The sequence below is a fragment of the Plecotus auritus genome (genome assembly GCF_963455305.1).
Source record: "Plecotus auritus genome assembly, chromosome: 3".
Classification (NCBI taxonomy): domain Eukaryota; kingdom Metazoa; phylum Chordata; class Mammalia; order Chiroptera; family Vespertilionidae; genus Plecotus; species Plecotus auritus.
This window is the reverse complement of record NC_137772.1, coordinates 114,434,426-114,460,719: the sequence shown is the minus strand read 5'-3', so window position 1 is coordinate 114,460,719 and position 26,294 is coordinate 114,434,426. Positions and strand designations below refer to the sequence as shown.

The 26,294-nt window shown below is 44.8% G+C and overlaps 3 protein-coding genes across 25 annotated transcripts in view; 2 read left to right on the top strand and 1 right to left on the bottom strand.

Annotated features, from left to right (window-relative positions):
- BCL2L13 (BCL2 like 13) overlaps positions 1-7,649 on the top strand; it is a 304,446-nt gene extending 296,797 nt beyond the window's left edge. The window contains exon 5 of one of the 3 annotated variants that reach the window (XM_080658711.1): positions 7,529-7,649. In XM_080658711.1, the coding sequence (XP_080514837.1) occupies positions 7,529-7,572 (44 nt within the window). In that variant the 3' untranslated portion in view covers positions 7,573-7,649. Of the gene's footprint in view, positions 1-2,273; positions 2,428-7,528 lie in introns of those variants that run through there. The other 2 variants (XM_080658719.1, XM_080658710.1) reach the window with 2 other exon arrangements.
- Positions 1-26,080, bottom strand: part of BID (BH3 interacting domain death agonist) — a 57,988-nt gene extending 31,908 nt beyond the window's left edge. For 4 of the 21 annotated variants that reach the window (XM_080658721.1, XM_080658729.1, XM_080658728.1 and 1 more), the window contains exons 1-2: positions 25,280-25,363; positions 10,144-10,203 (exon numbers count right to left, since the gene is read on the bottom strand). In XM_080658721.1, coding sequence (XP_080514847.1) covers positions 10,144-10,164 — 21 coding nt within the window. In that variant the 5' untranslated portion in view covers positions 10,165-10,203; positions 25,280-25,363. Of the gene's footprint in view, positions 1-10,143; positions 10,204-11,630; positions 11,676-25,158; positions 25,400-25,578 lie in introns of those variants that run through there. The other 17 variants (XM_080658734.1, XM_080658730.1, XM_080658727.1 and 14 more) reach the window with 16 other exon arrangements.
- LOC308243380 (large ribosomal subunit protein uL29-like) lies at positions 18,216-18,578 on the top strand (the record flags this gene model as incomplete). Its single annotated transcript, XM_080658744.1, has 1 exon — positions 18,216-18,578. The coding sequence occupies one exon, from the start codon at positions 18,216-18,218 to the stop codon at positions 18,576-18,578; it is 363 nt and encodes a 120-aa protein (XP_080514870.1).
- Positions 26,081-26,294: the final 214 nt, after the last annotated feature.

Genomic DNA, 26,294 nt, shown 5'->3' with positions numbered 1-26,294 from the left:
TACTAGGGGCACAAAATCAACTTCTGCCATAAATTTTCATAAGGGATCTCAGATTGGACTTTAAGCATCTCTATTACTTGTTATCCTGAAGGTTAAGAAACCCAATCTAAGCAATTCCACCAGGTTCCACTTGCATTCCCTATAAATGTGAGTGAATTCTTCTGTGGAAATAAAGGAAGCTCAACCAAATGGGAACAAGAGTTATTTTTTCAGACACTTGCATTTGGAAGAGACTCAAAGGCAGGCTGAGGAGGGAAGAAGATTTATATTGAGGAAAGAAGGCTTCGGGTATGCCCCCATAGGAGGCTAATGACCTGGGGTAGCTGGAGATAGTGGACTATGAGCAGGGCACCTTATGTGACTGGTCAGGGGTGAATATTTGGCTTTCTTTGGGTGGTCCTAAATTGAAAGCAGGGACAAAAAAAATAGAGAAGCTGTTAGTTATTAACCAAGTCCTGGCCATTTGGGGCTGATGGTTACAGAAATTATTTTTAGCTTCCAGGACTGTTATGAAAGACAAAGGTCTGATTTCCTGCAAGTCTGACATATAGAAGGCTGATTTCCTGGGCTGGTTATCATAAATATGGGAGTTGGTTTTCTGGGTAGGCTGCTGCAAGTTATGGGTTAAAGTTCTGTTTTCACATATGGTCCTGCCATTGTTCATTTGTTTATTCAATCGCACACCTCTCTTATTCTGAGGTAAGGTATGTGGTTAAATGGCTATAACGGATAAGGGCTACAGAGACTGTCAAGGAGATAGTCAGACCAACTCCCAACATATTTATGGCTTAGAACCAGCAGAATACCAGATCAATCCAATATGACACTAATTTTACCTTAAGTGACCCCTAGCTTCATTATACACTCATTGCAATACATTAGCATTCTAAATGACACACCCTGCACCTCCAACATCAGAAATGGAAAGCCCAGCCCTAACAGGTTTGGCTCAGTGGACAGAGCGTCAGCCTGCGGACTGAAGGGTCCCAAGTTTGATTCCGGTCAAGGGCATGTACCTTGGTTGCGGGCACATCCCCAGTAGGGAGTGTGCAGGAGGCAGCTGATTGATGTTTCTCTCTCATCGATGTTTCTAACTCTCTATCCCTCTCCCTTCCTCTCTGTAAAAAAATAAATAAAATATATATAAAATAAAAAGGAAATGGAAAGCCCATATAAGGACACAAAATGGTCAACAGGGTTCTTCTCTGAAGTCTCCACCCCTTTCCTGGAAAAATCCTGAATATTCCTCCCCCTTACTGAACGCCCTACCCCTGATTAAATGGCCTCAATAAAAGAAGTAAATCCCACCAGGGAGGGCTGCTCTGTCTGTGGAGTGGCCCACTCTCTGTCTCACTGCTTCACTAATAAATTGCTAACTTTAAATTTATGCTGGCTCACATTTGAATTCTTTTCTGAGTGAAGCCAAGAACCCATTGTGTCCCCAGGCCCCCAGAATGCCTGCATCAATTCCAGCCCCCCACATATCTTAAATTCCATGGCCTGCCAGGAAGTGACCTTCCTTACCAGAGCCAGGCCAGTTTTCCTGGGAGGGCTTTGTAGGCTCCATAAAGTCAACCTTAGTTCCATGAAAAGTGTCTTGCCATAGCCGTGGCTGGGTGGCTCATTTGTTTAGAGCGTTATCCCCTACACCAAAAGGTTGTGGGTTCGATCCCCAGTTGGGGTGGGTATGGGAAAGCAACGGACTGATGTTTCTCTCTCTCTTCCCCTTTATCTAAAATCAATAAGCATGTCCTTGCGTGAGGATTTAAAAAAGTGTCTTGTCATAGCTGGTTACGTAAGTATCATTCAGAAATATGACATTCTAAATAATACCCTGGTTGAACTATCAATTTGTTCAATTATATTATATCTTGGTTAAAAAAAGACAGTGAGGGTTCAGAGCAGGATCCCCACACTGTGCCACTTGGGCATGAGCTACAGACAATTTAGACTGCAAACTCCTGAGAAACGTTTACTGCTCCCTTAAATTTGGGGCCTTGCCCATAGTAATAGTTATCACCAGAGATAACTTATTGTGAACCATCTGTATAGCGGGCAAACATGTAATTAGTGAACATCTGTTCTTCTTATGCTGTGAATGATCTTTCTCCCCTCTGAAGCCCTCAAAGCACCTTACTTCATCCTTGGCTCAGAATGCCATATTATACCTCATTTCCCCATTATTTCTCTAAACCTGTCATGTATGTGGGGTTCCCATATGTACATATACAATTAGATTTGGTTATTTTCTCTCATTAATCTGTTTCATCTAGATTTCATTATTAGACCAGACAAAAGAGCCTGGAAGGAGTTTCATCCTCCCCTAGAGCTGGTGCGGTGAGCAGGATACCTCAGAGGCTGGACACCGCTCACCCAGAGGCTGCTGCAACAAAAAGATCCTGGGACCTTGAGCATGAGCCAGCAGAAGTAAGAATTCTTGCCAAGGCAGACTCCCAGATCTCTACCTGCAGAGTTTAGTGTAAATACAGTGATAAAACTCTTGTTTTTCTTTTCTAAATTTAGATTAGCAGAAGAAAATATTTGTGAAACTAGTTTCTAGGGCTAAGCCACTCTTGGTTATGTGATATGAGTACTCACAGGTTTTCTTAATTTTGTTTGTCTCTGTTTGGTATCTCTCCTTTCATCTTGTTATATGTCAGAAGACTTTGGTCTTTATGACCAGGAAGAATATTTTCTCTCTGGCCTCCACCATACAGAAGATATACTGACTGGGCTGGACCTTGCCCTCTGTCCAACCATGCCAAGCTCTCAAAGGGAGTTTTCTGTATCTATCCATTTCCTCCTAGAGCTAGTAAAAAGCGGGGCTCATCATTCTTGTTTTCCACCAGTCAGAGGATGTGTATGCATCTGGCAGGCAGTGGAGCAGGATCCTATGGATCCGAACTTAGGGAATCTAAACACCCCATTCAGAAGGGAAAAAACCACTTGATTCACTGTTTTTGGAATGCCTATTTCAAACTCTGGGAGTAAACTTCATCTTGTGAAGGTTGCATTTTTTTTTTTCACTCTCCTTTGGGAATGCTTCTTATATTTGAAGTTCTTATTGGTTGAATTATTATTAGAATCCTACTCATCAAGGCCAGATGATAGATCCTTTGAATGGAAAAATACTTCTAAATTGAAAAAAAATTTTAGAGACCTCTCATAGTGTTGTAATGGCTAGTCATTAAGATACCCTTAAAAAGATAGGACAGAAATTAGCACAAAAACCAAAGTCCACTCAGATTCCTTCTTATTTGCCTTCAGACATTTGTAGGTATTATTAAAAAAAAAAAATCTGGATTTTGGAAATAAAAATGTCTTTCATTTAAAAAGGAAAGATAGCCAGACCGGTGTGGCTGAAGTGGTTGAGTGTTGACCTATGAAGCAGGAGGTCACAGTTTGATTCCCAGTCATAGCACATGTCCAGGTTGCGGGCTTGGTCTCCCATAGGGGGCCTGCAGGAGGCAGCCAATCAATGATTCTCTCTCATCACTGATGTTTCTATCTCTCTCTCCTTCTCCCTTCCTCTCTGAAATCAATAATATATATATATATATATATATATATATATATATATATATATATATATATATTAAAAAATAAAATAAAAAGGAAAGACAGAAAAGAGAACCAGGATAGTGGCATAGGTACACTGTACATACTGCCTCCCCAACCACATCAAAATTACAACTAAAACACAAAACAACCATCATTAAGAAGTGCCTGAAAGCTGACTGAATAGAAGTCCTACAACTAGAGAAGTAAAGAAGAGAGCACAGTGAGACTGGTAGGAGGGGTGGAGGCACAGAACAGGCTGGTCCATCACCCACATGCTGCATATTTTTAATCAGGAGGGAGATCTCCAAGGCTTCCCGTGAGAAGCAGGGGGTCCAAGCTGTACACCAGACCCCTAGCCCAGGATCCCAGAGCTGGGAAGAGAAGTCCCTGTAACTTTAGGATATAAAAACCAGTGGGTATTGTGCCTGAGTAACACAGTGAGAGCTCCTGGAGTCCCAAGTGTTTCTCTTAAAGGACCTGAGCACAAACTTACATGGTCCTGCTTCCGCTGAGCTCCAGCCCTGGGCAGTGGCATTGGGGGAATCCAGGGACATACAGGGAGGAACTGGATTGTCTGGCATCAGGGCAGGATCTCGAAGGTGTTTTCTCCAAGACAGGGATGTTTGCAGGGGTCATAGTTCCTGTGCTGGGACCTCCACCACCATAGAGCTGACTTGGCAACCATATCTGAGGTTCTATCAGCCTGGAGCACATTGATGGCTCCACCCTGGTGATTCCCTGAGACCCCACTCCATCCAATTTGCAGCCCCACCTAAGCTGTTTGCAGGAGCTTTTCTTTATGAATGGCCTGTCCTAGCTCAGGCTTCAGACTTTGCTAAAACCTCTTAAACAAGCAGCAGCTGGAGTCAGTGTGCCCCAAACCTATTAATAAAAGGCCCAAGACCTGGCACTACCACCAGCCTGCCTTGATTCACTGCTGGGCCTCACCTGGGCATTTCCAGCCCAATGCAAGTAGCAGCCATCTGCAGATGGCTCTGTAGCTCCTGCCTGATGGCCCCAAGCAATGGCTGACTTTGCACCTCCCTGATGGCCCCAGAGCCAGTGCACCCAGTGGACAGCCTCAGACCAGAGCAGATTACAATTCCACACATCCACAAGCAACACACTCAAGGGGCGGACTCAGTGAACACCAAAGACCGACTGAAGCAAGTCCTGCTCCATAGGGATGTCTCCTGCATAGCAGCTCTTCCATTGTAAACACAGTTGGTCCTCACAGCCAACTGGCCTGGAGGTCAATTCCTCCGAGTGATGCCAACAACAATCAAGGCTCAGCTACAACAAGACTGTGCTACATAGCCCACACAGCGTTGCACCTAGAGTGCTCAGTTCAGGTGATGAGAGACTGAGTCACTGGACCCTATAGGATACCTAATGCACAAGGCCACTCTACCAATTCCAGGAGACATAACAGCTATACCTAATACATAGAAACAAACACAGGGAAGCAACCAAAATGCAGAGACAAAGAAACATGTTACGAATGAAAGAAAGGGAAGCAAGCAAAATACTGGATAGAGAGTTCAAAACAATGGTTATAAGGTTACTCAAGGACCTTCATGAGAGCTTCAAGGGATTTAATGAAGGCCTCAAGGGAATTAATGAGAACCTGAAAGGAATTAATGAAAGTGTCAAGGGACTTAGACTTTCAAAGATCTTAGTGAGAATGTCAAAGACATGAAAAAGAACCAGTCAGAAATTAAGCATACACTAACTAAAATAAAGAATAATTTACAGGGATTCAACAGTAGAGGAGAGGATTCCAAGGATCAAGTCAACGATTTGGAATATGAGGAAGCAAAAAACACCCAATCAGAAGAGCAAAAAGAAAAGAGAATCCAAAAATATGGAGATAGTGTAAGGAGCCTTAAAATCAAGGGCCTCCAAATCAAATAAAATGAATCTATTAAAAAAATTTTTTTTGCTAAACCTTGCCAGAGAATACTTTTTCCATTGATTTCTAGAAAGAGTGGAAGGGAGAATGGAGGGGGAAAGACAGAAAAACATGGACATGAAAGAAATACATTGATTGTCTGCCTCCTGCACATGCCCCTGTCCGGGCTGGGGAACCTGCAACAGAAGTACGTACCCTTGAATGGGAATCATACCCACAACCCTTTGGTCTGGGGGCCAATGCTATAACCACTGAGCCAAACTGGTCAAAGCCCACCTATATTTACCATCCCCAATTCTTATTTTAAAATATTAATAAGCAGGACTGAAATCTTTAGTAAATCTTTTTTAATTGAGATAAATAAAACAGATTGGACATTGATGGGTTTAAAACAAAGGTTTTACTATAACAATATCAAAGGCTGAATGGGCCAAATTAACTCCTTATTGGTCTCCCAACATTAAAGGTAGGCCCCTTTAACAAGTTTGCTCTATCTCAGTTTGGAGAACTTTTAAAAAGTGGGAAGGCAGATATTTTGAGAAACCTGACCAATAATTCTCTGGGTAACATCATTCTGGTTAATCAGGTTAAAAACTGACAAAAGGATCAGGGTCCTTTGCTTTGACCCCTCACTGGGGACCCAAAGTCTTTTTTACACAAGAGTGGGTAAAATGGTCATGGGATAGAAAAGATAAATTTCCAGGATTCCCTGATATGGGGATTCATGAACTGTGGCACCAAAACCCATTGGTGAAGTCCCAACTCAAGCTACAATTAGATGACAAGACTACAGAAATATAAGGATTGATAAGATTATGAAAATTAGAATGTTTAAACAGGCTTTATGTAAAGAATTTATGCCAACTATACCTGAATGTTTTAGGGAGAGTGGAAAAGAGAGGAAAGACAAAGAGAAACATCAATGCGAGAGAAACACATCAATTGGTTGCCTCCTGCATGAGCCCTACCAGGGCCTGGACTGGGGAGGAGCCTGCAATCAAGGTACACACCCTTGACTGGAATCGAACTTAGGATCCTTTGGTCTACAGGCCGACGCTTTATCCACTTAGCCAAACCAGCTAGGGCTTCTGTGGTATTTTCTGCCTTTGATGGTATGGCTTATTTGTAAAAGAGGTCTATTTAATTGGCTTAAATGAATAAGTGCTTGTATTAAAATTCTCAAAAATATAATAGAAACTAACCCAGTGCTTTTCAGGATAATGCAATCTAGGAAAATATTTGGTATTAAAGCTGGTTTGAATTTGGTTTGGTTTGGTTAAAACAGACATGCCTTTAGAGTTATCAAAATCTACACTAATAAAAGAGTAAGATACAAATTGACAGTACCTTTGCGACGCCCACCAGCCAATTAGGAGTGAGTATGCAAATTAACCCAACAAAGATGGCTGGTTAATTTGCATATGCAGGTGCAAGCAGCCGGGGGCGGGGCAGGACACAGGCGTTCTGCACTGCCCTAGCCGCTCTGGGCCTCTATGCAGTGTGGGAAGGCGGAAAGGCAGCTCCAGCCGGAGCGAAGGCGGTGCCAGCAGCCAGGGGAAGGAAGGCCCATTCTTGCACGAATCTTCGTGCATCGGGCTTCTAGATAAATATAAAACTTTAATTTTACCTGGGTTAAAAAAAGTAAGTTCATGTTATCTCTGTTACAATTTTTTTCAGCATGATAAATCACTTGGTATAATATAATTTTCATAAGTAATGTATAGTGATAAAAGTGTAATATGCTAATTAGACTAGACGTCCTTCTGGACAAAGTTGGGGCTGCTGGGGCTGCAGCGGCGGGATTGAGGCAGCTGTGGCTGTGAAGGAGGGATCAAGGCAGCCGCTGCAGCTGCGAAGGCCTACTCTTACACGAATTTCATGCATTGGGCCTCTAGTGTAAACATAATTAAGAGCAAGTAAATTAAATAATGTAATAGAATAAATAGGTTTTTATTAGGTGAACTATTTGGCAATAATTATATTTTATATGTACTTACAAATAATTTTTTGTTGTTGTTAATCCTCACTCAAGGATATTTTTCCATTGATTTTTAGAGAATGAAAGAGAGAGGGAAAGACAGAGAGAAACACCGATGTGAGAGAAACACATCGACTGGTTGCCTGCTGCACGAGCCCCCACCAAGGCCCAGGCTGGGGAGGAGCCTGCAACTGAGGTATGCACCCTTGACTAGAATGGAATTCAGGACCCTTCGGTTCACAGGCCGACACTCTATCCACTGAGCAAAACCGGCTAGGGCTAGAAATGGTTTCCTAAATCTCTTTGGTAACTTGAAACTTTAGAGTTTTACTAGCTAAATTAAATGATGGATTGTTACTGAATATCTATATCAGTAACATTAGTTACTGAACACATAGGTTTATCTGTCATTGGCTTCTTATTGCAGATAAACTAAAAAAATGAATTTGTATCTGTTAGTAATCATGTCATGTGACACATTAAAAGACCAGACTATGAAAAAGCATGTACTAGTATTTCCAGAAATTATAGAATGTGTTCATAAAGTTATCAATCTAAAAAATACTGGTATAACAATTCACAATTGCTTATTTCTTAGTTTGCTTATTTCCAGAAATTAAAGTTCCTAAAGTTTAAGAATTCTAATAAGTATAACTAAAGCTTACAAAACTATAATAGGGAAAACAACTGTATATACAAGAAAAACAAGTTATATTTTGGCTTAATAAAAGGTTATTAGGCATGGAGATATGTTTTCATTAAGGAACATAGTAAAAGTAATTGTGCCCTGGTTATTTCTGAATTGGTAAGAGAACATGATACAAATTAAAAGGGACCAAAAAGTTGCAAAAAAAACTTATGAAAAAGAAATAATGAGAAAGAAACTTTATGTATGATCAGGATAGGTAAGATTGAATTTGTTAGAAGGATTTTTTAAATTTTAATATCAATTATGTGCTAAAACTTAATATTCTTTCAGCTGCTAAAAGGACAGTTTTCCTGGACTACTGGTCTGCTTCAGATAAGCTACTGTAAAAAAAACTGCCTGCCCAGAGAGCAAAGATTCTGTGTTTTACCCAAATAAATTTTGGTATCTTATGTTGTCTTAATCAGGTATTTGGTTATTTAAGAAAACTGAATCTTTTCAATAGTAAAAGGTAACCTTCTGTATTGAAATGCTGAAGCTTTCATGCAAAGGCAACAGCAACAAAATCTGATTATGGCTCCTATGGGTGAAGTCCATTATACTTCTTTAAAACTGACCCCCCCTTGTAACTGACAACAGTCTGCTCCAGAACCAGAGAAATTAAGATGGGTAAAAAATGGCTGTAAGTTAAAGAATAGTCATTCAACTGCCACTCAGTATGTGTTATCAATATGTTCTTATTGTGTGTAGTTTTCTGAAGGTGTTGAAGACTTCAGCTGCCAAAGGCTGATGCCCTTACAGTGGCAAGGAAACTGTTAGAAAATGTATTCCCACTTGGGGTATATCTTCCACAACCTCCAGTGATCAATGCACCCACTTCACTGAGCAATTCATAAGAATCTTGATGGAAAGCTTTACAAACTTCTTGGAATTATCATTGACCCTATCACCCTCAATTGTCAGGCAAGGTTGACAGAACTAATAGAAAAACTGGATTCAAGCAGAACAAGTTTTAATTACACAAGACTGAATGAGCTAATGGGAATGATGACAATTTTTATGAGTTTTTTGTCTAAGACATTGCTAGTTCCTTAATTTTTTTTGTTTTCCTGGAATAAGTAAGTTTTGGGGTTTTTTTTCTCTTATGCTACCTCTGATTTAGAGCAGCAATTTTCTTTTCTTTCTTTTTTTTTTTTTTAAATACATTTTATTGATTTTTTACAGAGAGGAAGGGCGAGGGATAGAGAGTTAGAAACATCGATGAGAGAGAAACAACTATCAGCTGCCTCCTACACACTCCCTACTGGTTATGTGCCTGCAACCAAGGTACATGCCCTTGACTGGAATCGAACCTGGGACCCTTGAGTCCGCAGGCCGATGCTCTAGCCACTGAGCCAAACCGGTTAGGGCTAGAGCAGCAATTTTCAACCTTTTTCATCTCATGGCACACATAAACTAATTTAATTATTAAAATTCTGTGACATACCAAAAAAATATATTTTTGGCAATCTGACAAAACAAACAAACAAACAAAACCTATATATAATATTGATTCATTCACACCGGACAGCTATTGTTGTGTTGGCTGTTGTCATTATTTTATTTGACAATACAAGGGAAAGGATGTCAGTACCCCTGATTAAAATAGTCAGGTATTGCAAGTTTTAAAAATTCTGTAGCACACAGATTGAAACTTGCTGATTTAAAGCAATTTGGTAAATTACACCTTTTAAAGCAGAATTGAAACATTTTTCTTTTTCTCCCTACTTGATCCCACCAAAATTCAGAAACTCTCAGTGAGTATTACTTACATGGCAATATGGTTATTTGCATATGTCCAATAAAAATCTGTTCTCCTTCTAATGACACAATTGGAAATTGGTAATATTATCAAGGCTTTGACTGGAATGTCATGTTTGAGAAAAACATGCATAGTCTCAGACATGACCAGACAGTTTTAAGGAATTAAGATTGACATATGGAAGCCAATAAAAACCTTGGAAAAACATCCCGATACCTTGCTTACAAGGTTCCCAGAAGTCTTACCAGGTGAGTAAAGAAGGTCATGTCCTAGAAGGTGCAGGACCCTCAGGATATTTGGGGGACCTAGAGAAGAGAGACACTCACTCAAATCTATAGGTATGGCAAGTCATTGACTTCACTTTTGTGGCCTCAAAAAGCCTTTTAAAGTTCAGTCTGGAGATTCCTTATGAAAATATCCAGTAAAGTAGATTTAGAAGATCCCATGTGGACTTCCAGTCAAGATGGCAGAGTAGGTGAACACTGTGCTCGCTTCCTTCCATGACTATCAAATTACAACTAAGTTATAGAACAACCATTAAGTACCAGAATACTAGCTGAACGGAACTCCTAACACTAAGGATATATAGAAGAAGCCACATCGACAGTAGTAGGTGGGGCTGGTCCACATGTGGCAATTAAGAACTAGGGCAGAAATATCTCTGCTGCAAAGGTCCCTCTTGAGGAACAAGGGGTCCCCGTCCCACACCAGGTTCCCCAGCCTAGTACACCAGTGCTAGGAAGAGGACTCCAAACAACAGCTAGATGTGAAAATCAGCATGGACTCCATCCAAGTGAAATGGAAGGCTCTAAAGACTCAGGTGTACTCTTAAAGGGCTCAACCACAGAATCACTCACACACACTCACCCTAAGCTTCAGCAAAGGGACAGCACCTCGAAAAGCACCAGAGACATTCAGCGAGGAAATGAATTGTCTGGCTTCATGGTGACTGACTATTCCTTTGTTGAGACCTACCCACACACAGCTTGCAGGTGCCCCAAATCTGAGTATCAACCTCTCTAGAACACCTCTCTAACCCAATCTAAGTGATTCTGAGTCTTAGCCTGACCCAATTCACAGCCTAGCTAAACCTCTCTCAGAAGCTAGTCCACATAATTGGCCAGCTTATGCCTACACTGAGGTCTTTCCTAAAATCTATCAAAGGTCCACAAACCCCAAGCGAATAGCTTCAGTATACCCGGTACCTCTTGCTAAGTAGCCCCAAACCTGGCACTAATGGTGGCCATCCTTGGTTCACAGTATAACCACTCCCAGGTACCTCCCAGCCCAGCATAGACAGCTATCAACTGCAGATCACTGTGTAGCTCCTATCAGGTGGTCCTGGCTGTACACAGGCAGCAGATGACCTTGGCCTGCACTGAGCACCTCCCAAGAGGCCCCAGAACCAACACACCTGATGGCCAGCTTCAGACCACACCCAATTAGTGTCACAAATGACACACCATAAGGATGAACTTGCTGGGACCAGAACTCTGCTAAAGTGAATCTCACTCTATGGAATCAGGCCCTGCACAACAACTTGTCCACTGAGGTCATGGTCAGTATTCACAGCCAGTCAAACTGAGGATCAATCCCTCCCACTGATGTCACAACAGCAATCAAGGCTCAACTACAACAAAAGGTCACACACAACCTACCCAGCGGACACATCTGGAGCAACTGGCTCAGATGAACAGGAAGACTATGCCATTGGGTCTCACAGGATACTTACTATCCAAGGTCACCCTGCCAAGACCAGGAAACAGAGCAGATCAACCTAATACATAAAAACAAACACAGGGAGATAGCCAAAATGAGAAGACAAAGAAACATTTCCCAAATGAAAAAATAGGACAAAACTCCAGAAAAAGAACTAAAAGAAATGGAGGCAAGCAATCTACCAGATGCAGAGTTCAAAATACCGGTTATAAGGTTGTTCAATGAACTTAGGGGAAGAATAGATAATCTCAGTAAGAACTTCAACAAAGAGATAAAAAACAAAACAAAAAAAGAACAAGAAATTAAGAATACAATAACTAAAATGAAAAACACATTTGATGGGTTAGATAAGCAGATTAGATGACTCATAGGATCAAATTAGTGATTTGGAGGACAAGGCAGCAAAAACACCCAATCAGAACAGCAAAAAGAAAAAACAATTTTTAAATGAGGACAGTTTTCAGGATCTCTGGGACAACATCAAGCATAACATTTGAATCACAGGGATACCAGAAGGAGAAAAGAGTGAGCAAGATATTGAGAACCTATTTGAGGTAATAGTGACTGGAAATTTCCCTTGCCTGTGATGGAAATAGACATCCAAGTCCAGTAAGCACAGAGTCCTGTACAAGATGAACCCAATGAGGCCCACACCAACATACTTCATAATTAAAATACCAAAGGATAAAAAAAAAAAGAATCTTAAAAGCACCAAGAGAAAAGCAGTTACCTAACAAGGGAGCTCCCATAAGATTGTCAGTTGATTTCTCAACAGAAACTTTGCAGGCCGGAAGAGATTGGCACAAAATATTCAAGTGATGGAAGCAAGGAACATAACCAAGACTACTCTACCTAGCAAAGCTATCATTTAGAATCAAAGGACAAATAAAGAATTTCCCAGACAAGAAAAAGCTGAAGGATTTCATCACCACCAAAAAAGTATTACAAGAAATGTTAAAGGGACTTATTTAAGAAGTAAAAAATTAAAAATGTGAATAAGAAAATATCACAAAGAAAAACTCACTAACAAAGGCAAACATAATAAAGTGAATCAACAAACACAAAAGCTAGTACAAAGGTTAAAAAGCAAAAGTGGGAAGAGCATGTGTAACTACAACAGTAAATAAAGGAATGCACACAAACAAGTTAAAAAATGACAAAAACAAACGTGGAAGGGCTGGGTAAAAATTGTAGTGATTTAAAATGGGTCTGAACACAAGCAACTATCAATTTAAAATAGACTGCTATAAACATATCTTAGTATATCTGAAGCTCATGATAACCACAAACCAAAAATCTGCAAGAGATAAAGAAATAAAGAGTAAGGAATCCAAACACAACACTACAGGAAGTCATCAATATACAAGAGAAGAGAGTAGGAGAATAGAAAGAAACAGAGAAGAACTACAAAATCAATTAGGTATGTAGTTATTGCCATTTTATTAATTGTTTCCTATCAATTATTATTTTAGAGGCCTGGTGCATGAAATTCGTGCACGGGGGGTGGGGGGTGGGGGGTGTCCCTCAGCGCAGCCTGCACCTCTCTATTCTGGGACCCCTCGAGGGATGTCCCACTGGGATCGGGCCTAAACAGGCAGTCGGACATCCCTCTCACAATCCAGGACTGCTGGCTCCCAACTGCTCACCTGCTTGCCTTCCTGATTGCCCCTAAACCGCTTCTGTCTGCCAGCCTGATCACCCCCTAACCACTCCCCTGCCAGCCTGATTGATGCCTAACTGCTCCCCTGCCAGCCTGTTTGCCCCTAACTGCCTTCCCCTGCAGGCCTGGTCACCCCTAACTGCCCTCCCCTGCAGGCCTAGAACCCCCCAATGGCTCTCCCCTGCAGGCCTGAGTCCCCCCCAACTGCCCTTCCCTACAGACCCAGTCACCCCCAACTTCCCTCCTCTGCCGGCCGGGTCACCCCTAACTGCCCTCCCCTGCAGGCTTGATCACCCCCAACTGCCCTCCCTTGCAGGCCTGGTTCCTCTCAACTGCACTCCCCTGCTGGCCATCTTGTGGTGGCCATCTTGTGACCACGTGGGGGAAGGATCTTTGACCACATGGGGGCAGCCATCTTGTGTGTTGGAGTGATGGTCAATCTGCATATTACTCTTTTATTAGATAGGATAGAGGCCTGGTGCATGGGTGGGGGCCAGCTGGTTTGCCCTCAAAGGTGTCCCGGATCAGGGTGGGGGTTCCCTTGAGGCGTGGGGCGGCCTGGGCGAGGGGCCTGTGGTGGTTTGCAGGCTGGCCATGCCCCCTGGCGACCCCAAGCAGAGGCCCTGGGATTTGGGATTTATTTATCTTCTACAATTGAAACTTTGTAGCCTGGAGTGGAGCCAAGTCTTCTGCTCGCTCCATGGTGGCAGCCATTTCTGTTGGGATTTATGTATCTTCTATAATTGAAACTTTGTAGCCTTAAGTGGAGGCCAAAGCAGGCCAGGGCTGCAGAAGCGTGGCTTCCTCCATTGCCGCAGGCAACCCTAGCCTCCTGCTCTTTCCAGCTCCGTGGCTGCCGCCATTTCTGTTTGGGTTTATGTATCTTCTTTCATTGAAACTTTGTAGCCTTGAGTGGAGGCCTAGGCCTGCAAGGGCAGGCGGAAAGCTTGGCTTCCTCCATTGCCAGGGAAACCCAAGCCTCCCTCCTGCTCTCTGTGGCTGCAGCCATCTTGGTTGGGTTTATTTGCATATTCCCTCCTAATTGGCTGGTTGGCATGGCTTGTGGGTGTAGCGGAGTGATGGTTAATTTGCATATTACTCTTTTATTAGATAGCATGTAAATGGATTAAATGCTTCAAATAAAGATGAATGGCTAAAGATGTGGTATATTTATTCAATGAAATATTACGTGGCCATAAACAAAAATGATATCTTACCATTTGCAACAGCATTGATGAACTTAGAGGGCATTATTCTAAGTGAAATAAGTCTGAGAAAGACAAATACCATATGGTTTCACTTACATGTGGAATCTAAAGAATAATATAAATGAACAAAACAGAAACAAACCCATAGATACAGAGAACAAACTGATTGTTGCCAGATGAGAGGGGGTTTGGGGGCCTAGGTGAAAAAGGGGAAGGGATTAAGAAATACAAACTGCCCAGCTGGCATGACTCAGTGGTTGAGCCCCAGTGTGGGGCATACAGGAGACAGCTGATCAATGATTCTCTCTCATCGTCAATGTTTCTATCTCTCTCTCCCCCTCTCCCTTCCTCTCTGAAATAAATAAAAATAAATCTATTTATTTATTTGGGATCGAAACCATAATCCAGGCATATGCCCTGACTGGGAATTGAACCGTGACCTCCTGGTTCATAGATCGACGCTCAACCACTGAGCCATGCCAGCTGGGCAAATATAAATACAAATATATATATATTAAAGTAGAATTAACCCAGATGTTCAACTAATGAATCAATAAACAAAATGTGGTATATCCCTACAATGAAATTTACTTGGCCACATGCTACAACATAGATGAAAACATACTAAATGAAAAAGCCAGTCACAAAAGGCCACATATGATTCCATTTATATGAACTTCCCACAATAGGCAAATCCACAGACAGAAAGTAGATTATGGCTGCCTAGGGCTATAGAGAGAGGGGGACTGGAAGTGCCTGATAATGTATATAGAGTTTCTTTTGGAAGTGTTGAAATGTTCTAAAATTAGAATGTGATAATGGTTGCACAACTCTGTGAATATATTAATAACCACTTTAAATGGGTGAATTTTATGATATGGGAAATATCTCAATAAAAAAGAAAAGAGCAGCCTCAGAGAGGGTGGTATAAAGGCACAAGGGTCTCTTTACCAGATAACTCAGGCCATCCCCTCACACAGCTCTGCTGTTCCAGACATGTCCTCAGAGTCCATCATCCTGGGGTCTAAAGGCCTCCATGACCTAGATTCTCCTGCCTCCCCTCACATGCTCAAGCCCTGGGTTTCTACAAGAACTGTGAACAATGTGTAGGGCAAGATGGGCTAGAGGGAAGGAGACAGGTGTCCCAAGGGCTATTGCAAAACATCTAGGTTGGTCTTTGACAGTCTCACTGTAAGAGTTTGGGAGGTTAGATACCGCCAAAGTTTCTAAGAGATTCCCCAGAAAGAAAACAAGGCTTTTTAAGAAGTGGTGAATGCCTAGGGAGCCAGTCTTATTTTGCTGTCTGAAACTCGGGGTGTAACAAAAGAATGGAGATATTTGCAAGGATGTGGACTAAAGACAGTAATCTTCCTGAAGGCTGTGCTGTCACCCAGTCCCAGGAGCCCACCAGCCTGGGCCTTCTCATCAGCTCACAGCAACCCTCTTTAGGGCAAAGTGAGGAAATTCCCAGCAGGTTCCAGTCAAGAGCAGTCTAATCTCCTCAATCAGAGCAGAGCCTGCCTTCATTCCAGGTCTCCAGGCGGTGCTGAGCCTGGCTGTGGTCCCTCTACTCCTCCCCACCCCCAACCTCCTATTACCACAGACACAGATGCACCTGGGCCCAGAAAGGGAGCAGTCCCAAAAGCAGTGACGTCCCGCACCAGAAGCCAGCAACCAAAGCTCAGGTTCCCAACTGAAGCCTACAGGCGGCCTCCTCGGTCCTATTTCCAAGGAGAGTCCCTGCTGGTGCCAGGAGCCTTTCCCAGCCCCTTCTGACTCATATCTGCCTTCCCAGATGGCTAGTCCCCTATTAAGAATGAATTCGCTGATGCTGAGAGGGGCTTCTGGTAGGTGTGAGCATTTGCCCAGCTGGCCTGCTCCAAAACAGAGGCACACATATGCTGAGGCCTTAGGCCTCGTTTTATTGTCACAGAACCAGAGTTACTCAGCTCCAGGTCCCTCTCTTGCACTCAATTCCCTGGAAGGACACAAGGGTGCTGATTCCCAGATGCCTTCATGCCTCAGCCTCCATTCTACTCCCACCTGCTACACCCTCCTCCTATACCCCTCCCTGGTACTGGGTCCCTACCCTATCATGTTCTCCTGCTGCCCTAGCTCCTAACTAGACTCCACTTCTCCCAGTTCTGATTTCATTTGGCTCTCCCTAGAAAAACAGATCTAAACTCCAGAAAAAAAACAAAACAAACAAACAAAAAAACTCAACTCCTTAAGACTCCAGGGCAGGGCAAAGCAGTATGTTAAAAGACCCAGGTACTCTTAGCTCGTAGAGGGGTCCTCTGAAGGTGGACAGGTGGAGGGTTCACAGCTGGCTCTGCACCTGCCACATGATCTCACTTTTTCCATCTGTAAAAACGGGCACCACATGCCTCATGGTATAAAACAAGATAACAAGAAAGTGTCCAACATATAATGGCCATTCAAAAGTCTCTCCCTTCATTTTTTTTTGGGGGGGGAGGGGGTGGTTAAGGGAGAGAGGGATTCCAAGCAGTAGCTCGTCGGACATGGCCAGTCCTGGACACAGGGCTGCAATCCCCTGAACACTTGTTCAAACATGAGCATATATATGAGAAGCACCCCCACCATGGAGGTTTCACATCTGCAGAACTTCACAGAATTAGCATGAGAATTAAAATGAGACATATGGTTATGCAAATTAAATCAAGTACAGATGCAGAGATACCCAGTGATAGAAATACATTATCATTGGCATCAGATAAAGTTCAGGGCCAAAGGTCTACATAGGACAAGCATGGGAATATTCAGCAAGTTGGACTCCCTACATACACACAACTGCATTTGGAATTCTAACCATGGACCCCCTACAGCTGCACTCACTTCCCTTCCTCTAAAAAAGGGGGGTTTGTTAAGTACGAGCATATAAGGTGAACACTGACCTGTCCACTGGTCAGTACAGCCATCAGCAGGGCAGGAGCTTTTTTAAAAAAATCTTTATTGTTGAGATTACAGATGTCCCCCTTTCCCCCAACCCACTGGCCCCTTCCACCCCATTCCCACCCTGCCCCAGGCCTTCAGCACCCTATTGTCTGTGTTGGTTAAGCATATCCTATATAGTAAGAGAGGAATATGCTAATTATCTGTTAGGCCTGAGGCATAATGACTGACCATTCAGCAGGAGGGTGGGGCAGCGAGCTACAAGCAGGAGGCAGAAAGCTACAGAAGGGGGCAGGGCAGCAAGCAAGCTGTTGGTGGAGAGCTACAGGAGGGGGCAGGGCAGCAAGCTATGAGGGGGGTGCGGGGGGAGCTACAGGCGGGCGGGGCAGCGAACTATGAGCAGTGGAGGAGGGCAGGCAGCAAACTACCAGCAGCTGAGAGCTACTAGCGGCGGTGGGCGGGTGGCCAGCTGAGGCAAGCGGCAGCAAGCTATTCATGTATGGATTTATGTGCAGGGCTACTAGTATGCATATAAGGTATTTGATTAATCTCTTCCCCAAACCCCCATTTCCCTCTGAGGTTCATCAGTCTGTTCCATGTTTCCATGCCTCTGGTTCTATTTTATTCATCATTTACTTTGTTCATTAAATTGTTTATTTTTGATTTTTAGACTCAATTGTGATAGATAAGCATTTATTGCCATTTTACTGTTCATATTTTTTATCCTTCTCCTCCTACTACTTCTTCTTTCTCTTCTTAAAAAATACCCTTCAAGCTTTCTCTCCAAGCAGGCAGCAGTGGTGGCTTGTTTTCAGCCATGGCCAAAATTAAGGCTTTGGACCTTCTTGGAAAGAAGGAGGAGCTGCTAAAACACCTAGATGATCTGAAGGTGGAGCTATCCCAGCTGTGTGTAGCCAAAGTGACAGGCAGCACAGATTCCAAGCTTTCAAAGATCCGAGTTGTTGGCAAGTCTATCACCCATGTTCTTACCGTCATTAACCAGACTCAGAAAGAAAGCCTCGGGAAATTCTACAAGGGCAAGAAGTACAAGCCCCTGGATCTGCGGCCCAAGAACACATGTGCCATGCACCTCCGTCTCAACAAGCATGAAAAGAATCTAAAGACCAAGAAGCAGAAGGAGCAGCTATACCCCCTGCAGAAGTACACGGTCAAGGCCTGAGCATCATCGAGTCAATAAAGCAAAAACTGGCTGACATTGAAAAAAATACCCTTCAACATTTCATGTGATACTTGTCTGGTGCTGATGAACTCCTTTAGCTTTTTCTGGTCTGTGAAGCTCTTTATCTGACCTTCAATTCTAAATGACAGATTTGCCAGGTAGAGTAATCTTGGTTGTAGGTCTTGCTATTCATCACTTTGAATATTTCTTGCCACTCCCTTTTGGCCTGCAAATTTTCTGTTGAGAAATCAGCGGACAGTTGTATGGGTGCTCCCTTGTAGATAACTAACTGCTTTTCTCTTGCTGCTTTTAAGATTCTCTCTTTGTCTTTAACCCTTGGCATTTTAATTATGATGTGTCTTGATATGGGTCTCTTTGGGTTCCTCTTATTTGTGACTCTGCGCTTCCTAGACTTGTAAGTCTATTTCTTTCACCAGATAGGGAAAGTTTTCTGTCATTATTTCTTCAAATAGGTTTTCAATATCTTGCTCTCTCTCTGTTCCTTCTGGAACCCCCATAATGAGAATGTTGGTACACTTGAAGTTGTCCCAGAGGCTCCTTACACTATCTTCATATTTTTGGATTCTTTTTTCTTTTTGCTCTTCTGGTTGAATGTTTTATGCTTCCTCATATTCCACATCATTGACTTGATCCTCAGAATCCTCTCCTCTACTATTGAATCCCTGTAAATTATCCTTTATTTCAGTTAGTGCATGCTTAATTTCTGACTGGTCCTTTTTCATGTCTTTGACATTCTCACTAAGATCCTTGAAAGTCTCACCAAGTCCTTTGCAGTTCTCATTAAAATCCTTGAGTAACCTTATAAATGTTGTTTTGAACTCTGTATCTGGTAGTTTGCTTCCATTTTATTTACTTCTTTTTTCCAGAGTTTCTTGTTCTTTCATTTGTGACATGTTTCTTTGTCTCCACATTTTGGCTGCTTCCCTGTGTTTATTTCTATGTATTTGGTAGAGCTGCTATGTCTCCTGGAATTGGTAGAGTGGCCTTGTATAGTAGGTATTCTGTGGGGCCCAGTAGCTCAGCCTCCCCGGTCACCTAAGCTGGGTACTCTAGGTGTGCCCCTGTGTGGGCTGTGTACCAGTCTTGTTGTAGTTGAGCCTTGATTTCTGTTGGCATCACTGGGAGGAGTTGACCTCCAGGCCAGCTGGCTGTGAGGACCAGCTATAGTAGAAGAGCTGCTATGCAGGAGATACCCTATGGAGCAGGACTTGCTTCAGTGGGGTTTTGGTGCTCACTGAGTCTGCCCCTTGAGTTTGTTGCTTGTGGAGGTATAGAGTTGTAACATGCTATGGTCTGAAGCTGTCCACTGGGTGCACTGACTCTGGGGCCTCCAGGGAAGTGCAAAGTTAGCCATTGCTTGGGGCCACTAGGAGCTACAGAGCCATCTGCAGATGGCTGCTACTTGCATTGGGCTTGAAAGTACCCAGGGGAGGCCAAACTATGAAGCTGCTGCTAGTGCTGGTTCTTGGATCTCTTATTAATAACTATGGGGCATGCTGATGCCAGCTGATGCTTGTTTAAGAGATTTTAGCAAAATCTGAAGCCTGAGCAAGAACAGGCCTTTCATACAGAAAAGCTCCTGCAAATAGCTTGGGTAGGTCTGCAAATTGGAAGGGACTGAGTCTCAGGGAATCAACAGGGTGGAACCAAACTCAGATATGGCTGCCAGTCATCTCTGGGATGGGGGAGGTCCCAGCACAGTAACAATGACCCTTGCAAGCATTCTGGTCTGGGAGAAAGCCACCCTGGAGTTCCTGCCCCAAATGCCAGACAATCTAGTTCCTCCCCGTATGTCTCTGGATTCCTCCCAAAGCTGCTGCCCCAGTGCTAGAGCCCAAGGGAGCAATTCCTGCTAAGTTTGTGTACCAGCCCTTTAAGAGGAACTGCCTGGGTCTCCAGCAGCCTCCTTGTCACTCAGTCACAATCCCAGCTGGTTTTTACAATCTGAAGTTACGGGGCTTCTCTTCCCAGCTCTGAAACCCTGGGCTGGGGACCTGGTGTGGGAATGGAACCCCTTGCTCCTCATGGGAGACCTCCACAGCGGAGATATCCCTCCCAATAAAAATAAAAAACAAACAAACATGGGTGTCAGACCAGCCATTACGAGCCTCTGCCCTTCCTACCAGTCTTAATGTACTTTCTTTTTTACTTCTCTAGTTGTAGGACTTCCATTCAGCCAGATTACAGGCAGTTCTGAATGATGGTTTTTCTGTATTTTAGTTAGAACATTGATGTGGTTGTGGGAGGCAGCGAGTACCAGTGTTACCTACATCGCCATCTTGGTTCCCCTTATGGCAGGAGCTGGGGGTTCTCATCGAGACTAGGCAGAAGCCCTGGTATGAAGCTTTGCAAAAGCTCCATGGGACCCTGGCATCCTAACCCCAGCAGACAGGCCTCTCTCGGCATGGTGGCAGCTCCACTTCTGTGCAGCCCTCTCCTAGGCATTCACATTCTTCCACCAGAACAGACTGCCTACTCTATGGGCCTGAGGTAAGTGGTCTTTTAAATCTGGTTTATGACTTCAAAGGTACTCTTTTTCCCCTTGAAACTCCACCTCCAGCACCAGTTCCACCATCCAGAAACTGATAGGAATACTGAGGGGAGGGGGTAACTTAAAACAAACCACTTCCTTGTTTTCTAAATTGGTAGCTTCTAGGACCCTTGACACAAATACCAAAACAAAACAAAACAAAACAAAACAAAACCAAAAAAAACCCACAACAACCTAGAATTTTATTTGCAGGGCTGCAGAACCTCCTAAAGTAGTTGTTTTGTGTTTCATCCAGATGATCATGTTTGCCTTACATTCCTATCTTCCCCATTTTGACTGATGCAGGCAGGAAGAGGAGGGGGAAGGACTGAATCAGGGGTAGGGGGCTGCGGGGCCTGAGGGATGGTTCTTGAGGAGACATCCCATGGAGAGGGTCCAAAACAGTGCCCTGTAAAGCATCACCCTCTCCCATGCACATCATTATTGTCTTGTCACCTGGGCTACCTTCAAGGGAGGAGAATCACGGAAAGATCATGATCTTTCTCTCAGTCCCTCACCCTCAATGTCTAACAGGTATGAGATGCAAAGGTGGATGGGCCCTATTTGGAGAATGGAGCAGTGAGAAGCTGGGAATCCAGGCAGAGCAGAGTAATGGTTAGAGCTAGAACTCCAGAGTCTGACTCCATCAGTTGTGACCCAGGGCAAGTTACTTAACCTCTCCATGCCTCAGTTTTCCCATCTAAAGAACAGGGATAACCTAGTTTCTGATTACCGTGATGTCCAAATGAGCTAATTAATGCACATAAAATTCTCTGTGAGTGCATCTGACTTACAGTGAGCTCTGTATGTCATGGTCACCATCCTCAATTAGCTGTCCTTTTCAGACCTGTCAGTGGCTTTGGACAAGAATACATGTAGTAGCCTCTAGAGGTGGCCGATTAGGTGTGGCAACCAAGAAGCTGCTAATCAGATCCTGTGTGTGGGAGGCCCAATGGGGTGGCCAGCTGGCCTCAGGAGGCATTCCAGGCTTGCGCTGCCCTCCACAACCCCAGCCTGGCAAATGGGCACCTGAGGTGCAATCACAGGAAGCACTTCCCATGGCCACAAATCTAGAATGAGGGTTCTCATGAGCTGAAAGCCCAGAGCCAGCATCCTGAGTACCATCACCAGGACATACATAAATCTTGATTAGGATGGCTGCTTGGCTGTGAACACTGATAGTTACAGCTTCTCGTCCCAGTCCCCAATCCCTCTACCATGGACTAAACAGAAAGAAAACATCATTCACTATCCTTCAAGACTCTTGCCCTGGAAAGCTCCATCATCAAATATCCTTCTTCCCCTGTATGCCTTCATCCTTCCTGAGTCCAGGTGCCTGGGGCTCCTGGACAAGCCATTCTCATTAACAAATGGGTGGAACCTCTAGATCCTCCAATTAGTCTCCCAGGTTGGCTACGGCTGTGAGCTGCCCTGGGCAAGGCCTCGCAGCAGGGTATACAATGCCCTTTCCCATCTAGAGACACCCCTTTTCCATCTAGACAACCCTCCTGCAGAATTCCTTGCACTGCCCTGAGTGCACTTTTCCTTCTTCTGCAGCTGGCAAGCTCCTATTAATCCTTCAGAGTCCATCTCAGATAGCCTAACTTCCTCAAATGAAACTAACAGCAACCTGGGAGGGGAGTTGGGAGACTGGGTGAAAAAAAGTGAAGTGATTGAGAAGTACAGATTGGTAGCCATTCAGATGTAAAGTACAGCATAGGAAATATCTATAACAATAAAAGCGTAATATGCTAATTAGACAGGACAGCTGAACAACCTTCCAGACGTCCTTCCGGACAACCTTCTGGACAAAGCCAGGGCTGCGGGGGCCAAGGCAGCCACCGTGGTGCAAGGTCCGAGCCCCTTGCACGAATTTCGTGCATTGGGCCTCTAGTAGTCAATAATATTGTAATAACTACGTATGGTACCAGATGGAAATATCAGGGGGAACACTCTGTTAAGTATGTGATTGTCTAACCCAGTGGTCGGCAAACTCATTAGTCAACAGAGCCAAATATCAACAGTACAATGATTGAAATTTCTTTTGAGACCCAAATTTTTTAAACTTAAACTTCTTCTAATGCCACTTCTTCAAAATAGACTCGCCCAGGCTGTGGTATTTTGTGGAAGAGCCACACTCAAGGGGCCAAAGAGCCGCATGTGGCTCGCGAGCCGCAGTTTGCGGACCACTGGTTTAACCATTATGCTGTACACCTGAAGTTAATACAAAATAATACTGACTATAAACTGTAATTGAAAAAAAAAAAGCTAACAGCAACTCATCCCATGTTCCCACAGGTCTTTGCACCATCACCACTATGGCCTGCATCCCAACACTGTATAAGACACCAGTCTGTGTCTCCATTCCCAGGAGACAGCACCCTGTCCCTCATGAACCTGTGCCCAGCACAGCATAGGCATCCAGAGTACTCAAGAGAGCCTGTGAGATGTTGCCTTTAAGTGCCGCTCCTGTGGGTGCTGGCCTGAACCTCTCCTTGCGTTCCTCCCACCCCAGGAGGGACAAAACAGCTCACACTCTGGGCAGCAGGTGTCCTCTTCCCAATGATGCCTCACTAGAGGTCTGTCCACCTAACCTTTATTTTTTTCAAATATATTTTTATTGATTTCAGAGAGGAAAGGAGAGGGGGAGACAGAAACATCAATGATGAGAGAATATCATTGATCGGCTGCCTCCTGCATGCCCCCCACTGGGGATCAAGCCTGCAACCTAGGCATGTGCCCCTGACTGGAATCGAACCCGAGACCCTTCAATCCACAGGCCAACACTCTATCCACTGAACCAAACCAGCTAGGGTCTGTCCTCACTAGAGGTCTGTCCACCTAACCTTTAAAACCACAGGACTCCCCTCCCTCTTTCCTCCTAGCTCTGAGACTTCTCTTCCAGAACAGTTACTCCCATTGGAGTCCCAGGCCTCAAGATGGCATAGCCTCAGGCCCAGGTGTGTCCTCTCCAAGTCAGAGCCTGCCATGTGCCTCAGATGGGTGGAGATGGAATGTGGAAAAACCACTCCTTCTGCAGCTCCCTCAACTCCCTTCTAGAAAGAGGCCAGCTGAGAGGCCACTGAGTGAGGCTTGAGTTAACAGATATGACTTGGCAGGAAGGCCAGGCAGGATGGGTAGGCAAGCCTGGTGGTGGAATGAGGCAGTTGACTAAAAAGGTGGGGGCACTCTATGCTGGATCCCCATCCTACTCCTCAACCCCTTCCAGGCCCATCAGATGAAGGCCAATCCAATCCCAGAAGGCACAGGCCCAAACCCAAAGCCAACTCTACAGAGGTCTTAACTGTGCTCCTCAAGCTGGTCCCTCTCTGTCCTACCACTAGCCCAGCACTGGCTGCACATTCCTGCTGGTGGGTGAATGAATCAATAAACCCCTGCCACCGCAGACTCTTGGTTACTGAGGATTTCAGAGCTCTCCCAGAGTCTCCTGAGTCATCCAAACTGTTTTCTACCACCAGCCAGTATTTGTACATAACTTCTAATAGTTCTAAGGCAGGCACTCTGACCTCACTGAGGCAGGTGTTGGGGAAAGTCCTATAGACCAGAGTCCAAGGTCTGCGTCCAGATTTGGGTTCCGGATCTGGGGCCCACCCATCCATTCTTGTTGGCTTTCTCTTTTCTGGGGTGGGAACCAGTGGCCTCCAGTCTAACCCACACGCGGGCGGGGTGTCTGGAAGTCCTCACCCAATCTCCACTCTGCTCCCCCAGCATTGTGGCGGGCTGAGGCCCCACAGACGACTGCCAAACCAGAGGTTCACGTGGGGCGGAGAGGACAAAACCTCTCCCAACCCCCAAAAGGCCAGGACTTCTCGGCAAAGGGAGTGAACCATGGAGCCGCGCGGGTCCCCGCTGTGAGCCGGAAGCCTTCCGGCGACGTCTGGGCCACGGGACCGTGTGGGGGCAGACCAAACTAGGGCGGCCCCAACGCCGGTGCGGAAGGGCAGTGGTGTGCCCGGGGCCTCTTGTCTTCCGTTCCCACCCCAGGGCGCTGGCGGTCAGGGGCCACACCTGGAGGGCTGGGCTGGGGGAGCACACCTCGTCCCCAAGCAGGGGCCCCGTGAGCTTGGAGTTCCTCGCAGATCCCTAGGAGGGCACAGGGGCCGAAAGCCGGGACCTGGCGGCTACTCACCCCCACCAGCCGCCGGAGGCCGAGAGAGGCAGCGGGGCGGGCGCTGGAACCCGAAGAGGAGGCGCTGCTCGACTTCCTCTATCTGAGGCGGGCGGCCGCTGCGCCCCGCTGCGTCCCTCCGCCCCCGGTCGGGCCCCGCCTCCCGTCTGCCGGTCCACCCCGAGCCTCCGTCCCGCCGCGTGCGCCGCACGGGTCCTGAAGTTGGGTCTCCTGGAGCCCTGAAAGGCCTGGCAGATAAGCCGATATTCAGAGGAGGCAGTCCTTGTCAAGGGAACCCTATGGGAAGGTTGACCACTTACTCAGGCGACGCAGGGATAATTCGCAGTCTTTCTCGCGTGGAATTGCTTTCAGTATCCTCCGGGACTGGTTTTAAAGAAGCCTCAGGGATGCCTAGTCCTCCGGACGCAAAGATCGAATTAAAGCCCCTCACCAGGCCCCGTGTTCAGATGTCCCCAGGATGACCGTCTGGCCGCTCTAAGCCAGAATCACTTGTGGCGCCAAGAAACAGAAACAAACAGAAAAGTGAGTTTCTATAAAGGATGAGGAAGCAAATAGGACCAAGGAAGTTGCTCTACCTGAACATAAGAATAGAAACTGAACTTTAAAAAAAAGAAGAGAAAGACTGAAAGGACATATAACCAAAAATCATCACATGGTTTACATTAAAATAATAGAAATCACAATGATTTTCTAATTTCTACTTTCTTTTGTATTTTCCAATTGTGAGAGTGAACCAGTGATCTTTTCTGTCAAAGAAAGGAGCTCCCCGCTATCATAGGTTCTGCCAATTTGATTTGACCTTCAGATTCTCAGGGGGCTGCCATTTTAGGCTCCAGCTTACCCGCCCCTTCCTCTGAATTAGCCAATTGCACAATAATGTGAATCTGAGCTCTGAGCTCTGACCAATCAAGTCACAGTGAAGGGCAGGGCAGACCAGTCAGGGAATAAAACCCCAAGAGACTTCCCCTTTGGTGTGCTTTGCCCATGATTTTCAGCCTGCAACCTAGCCCTTCTG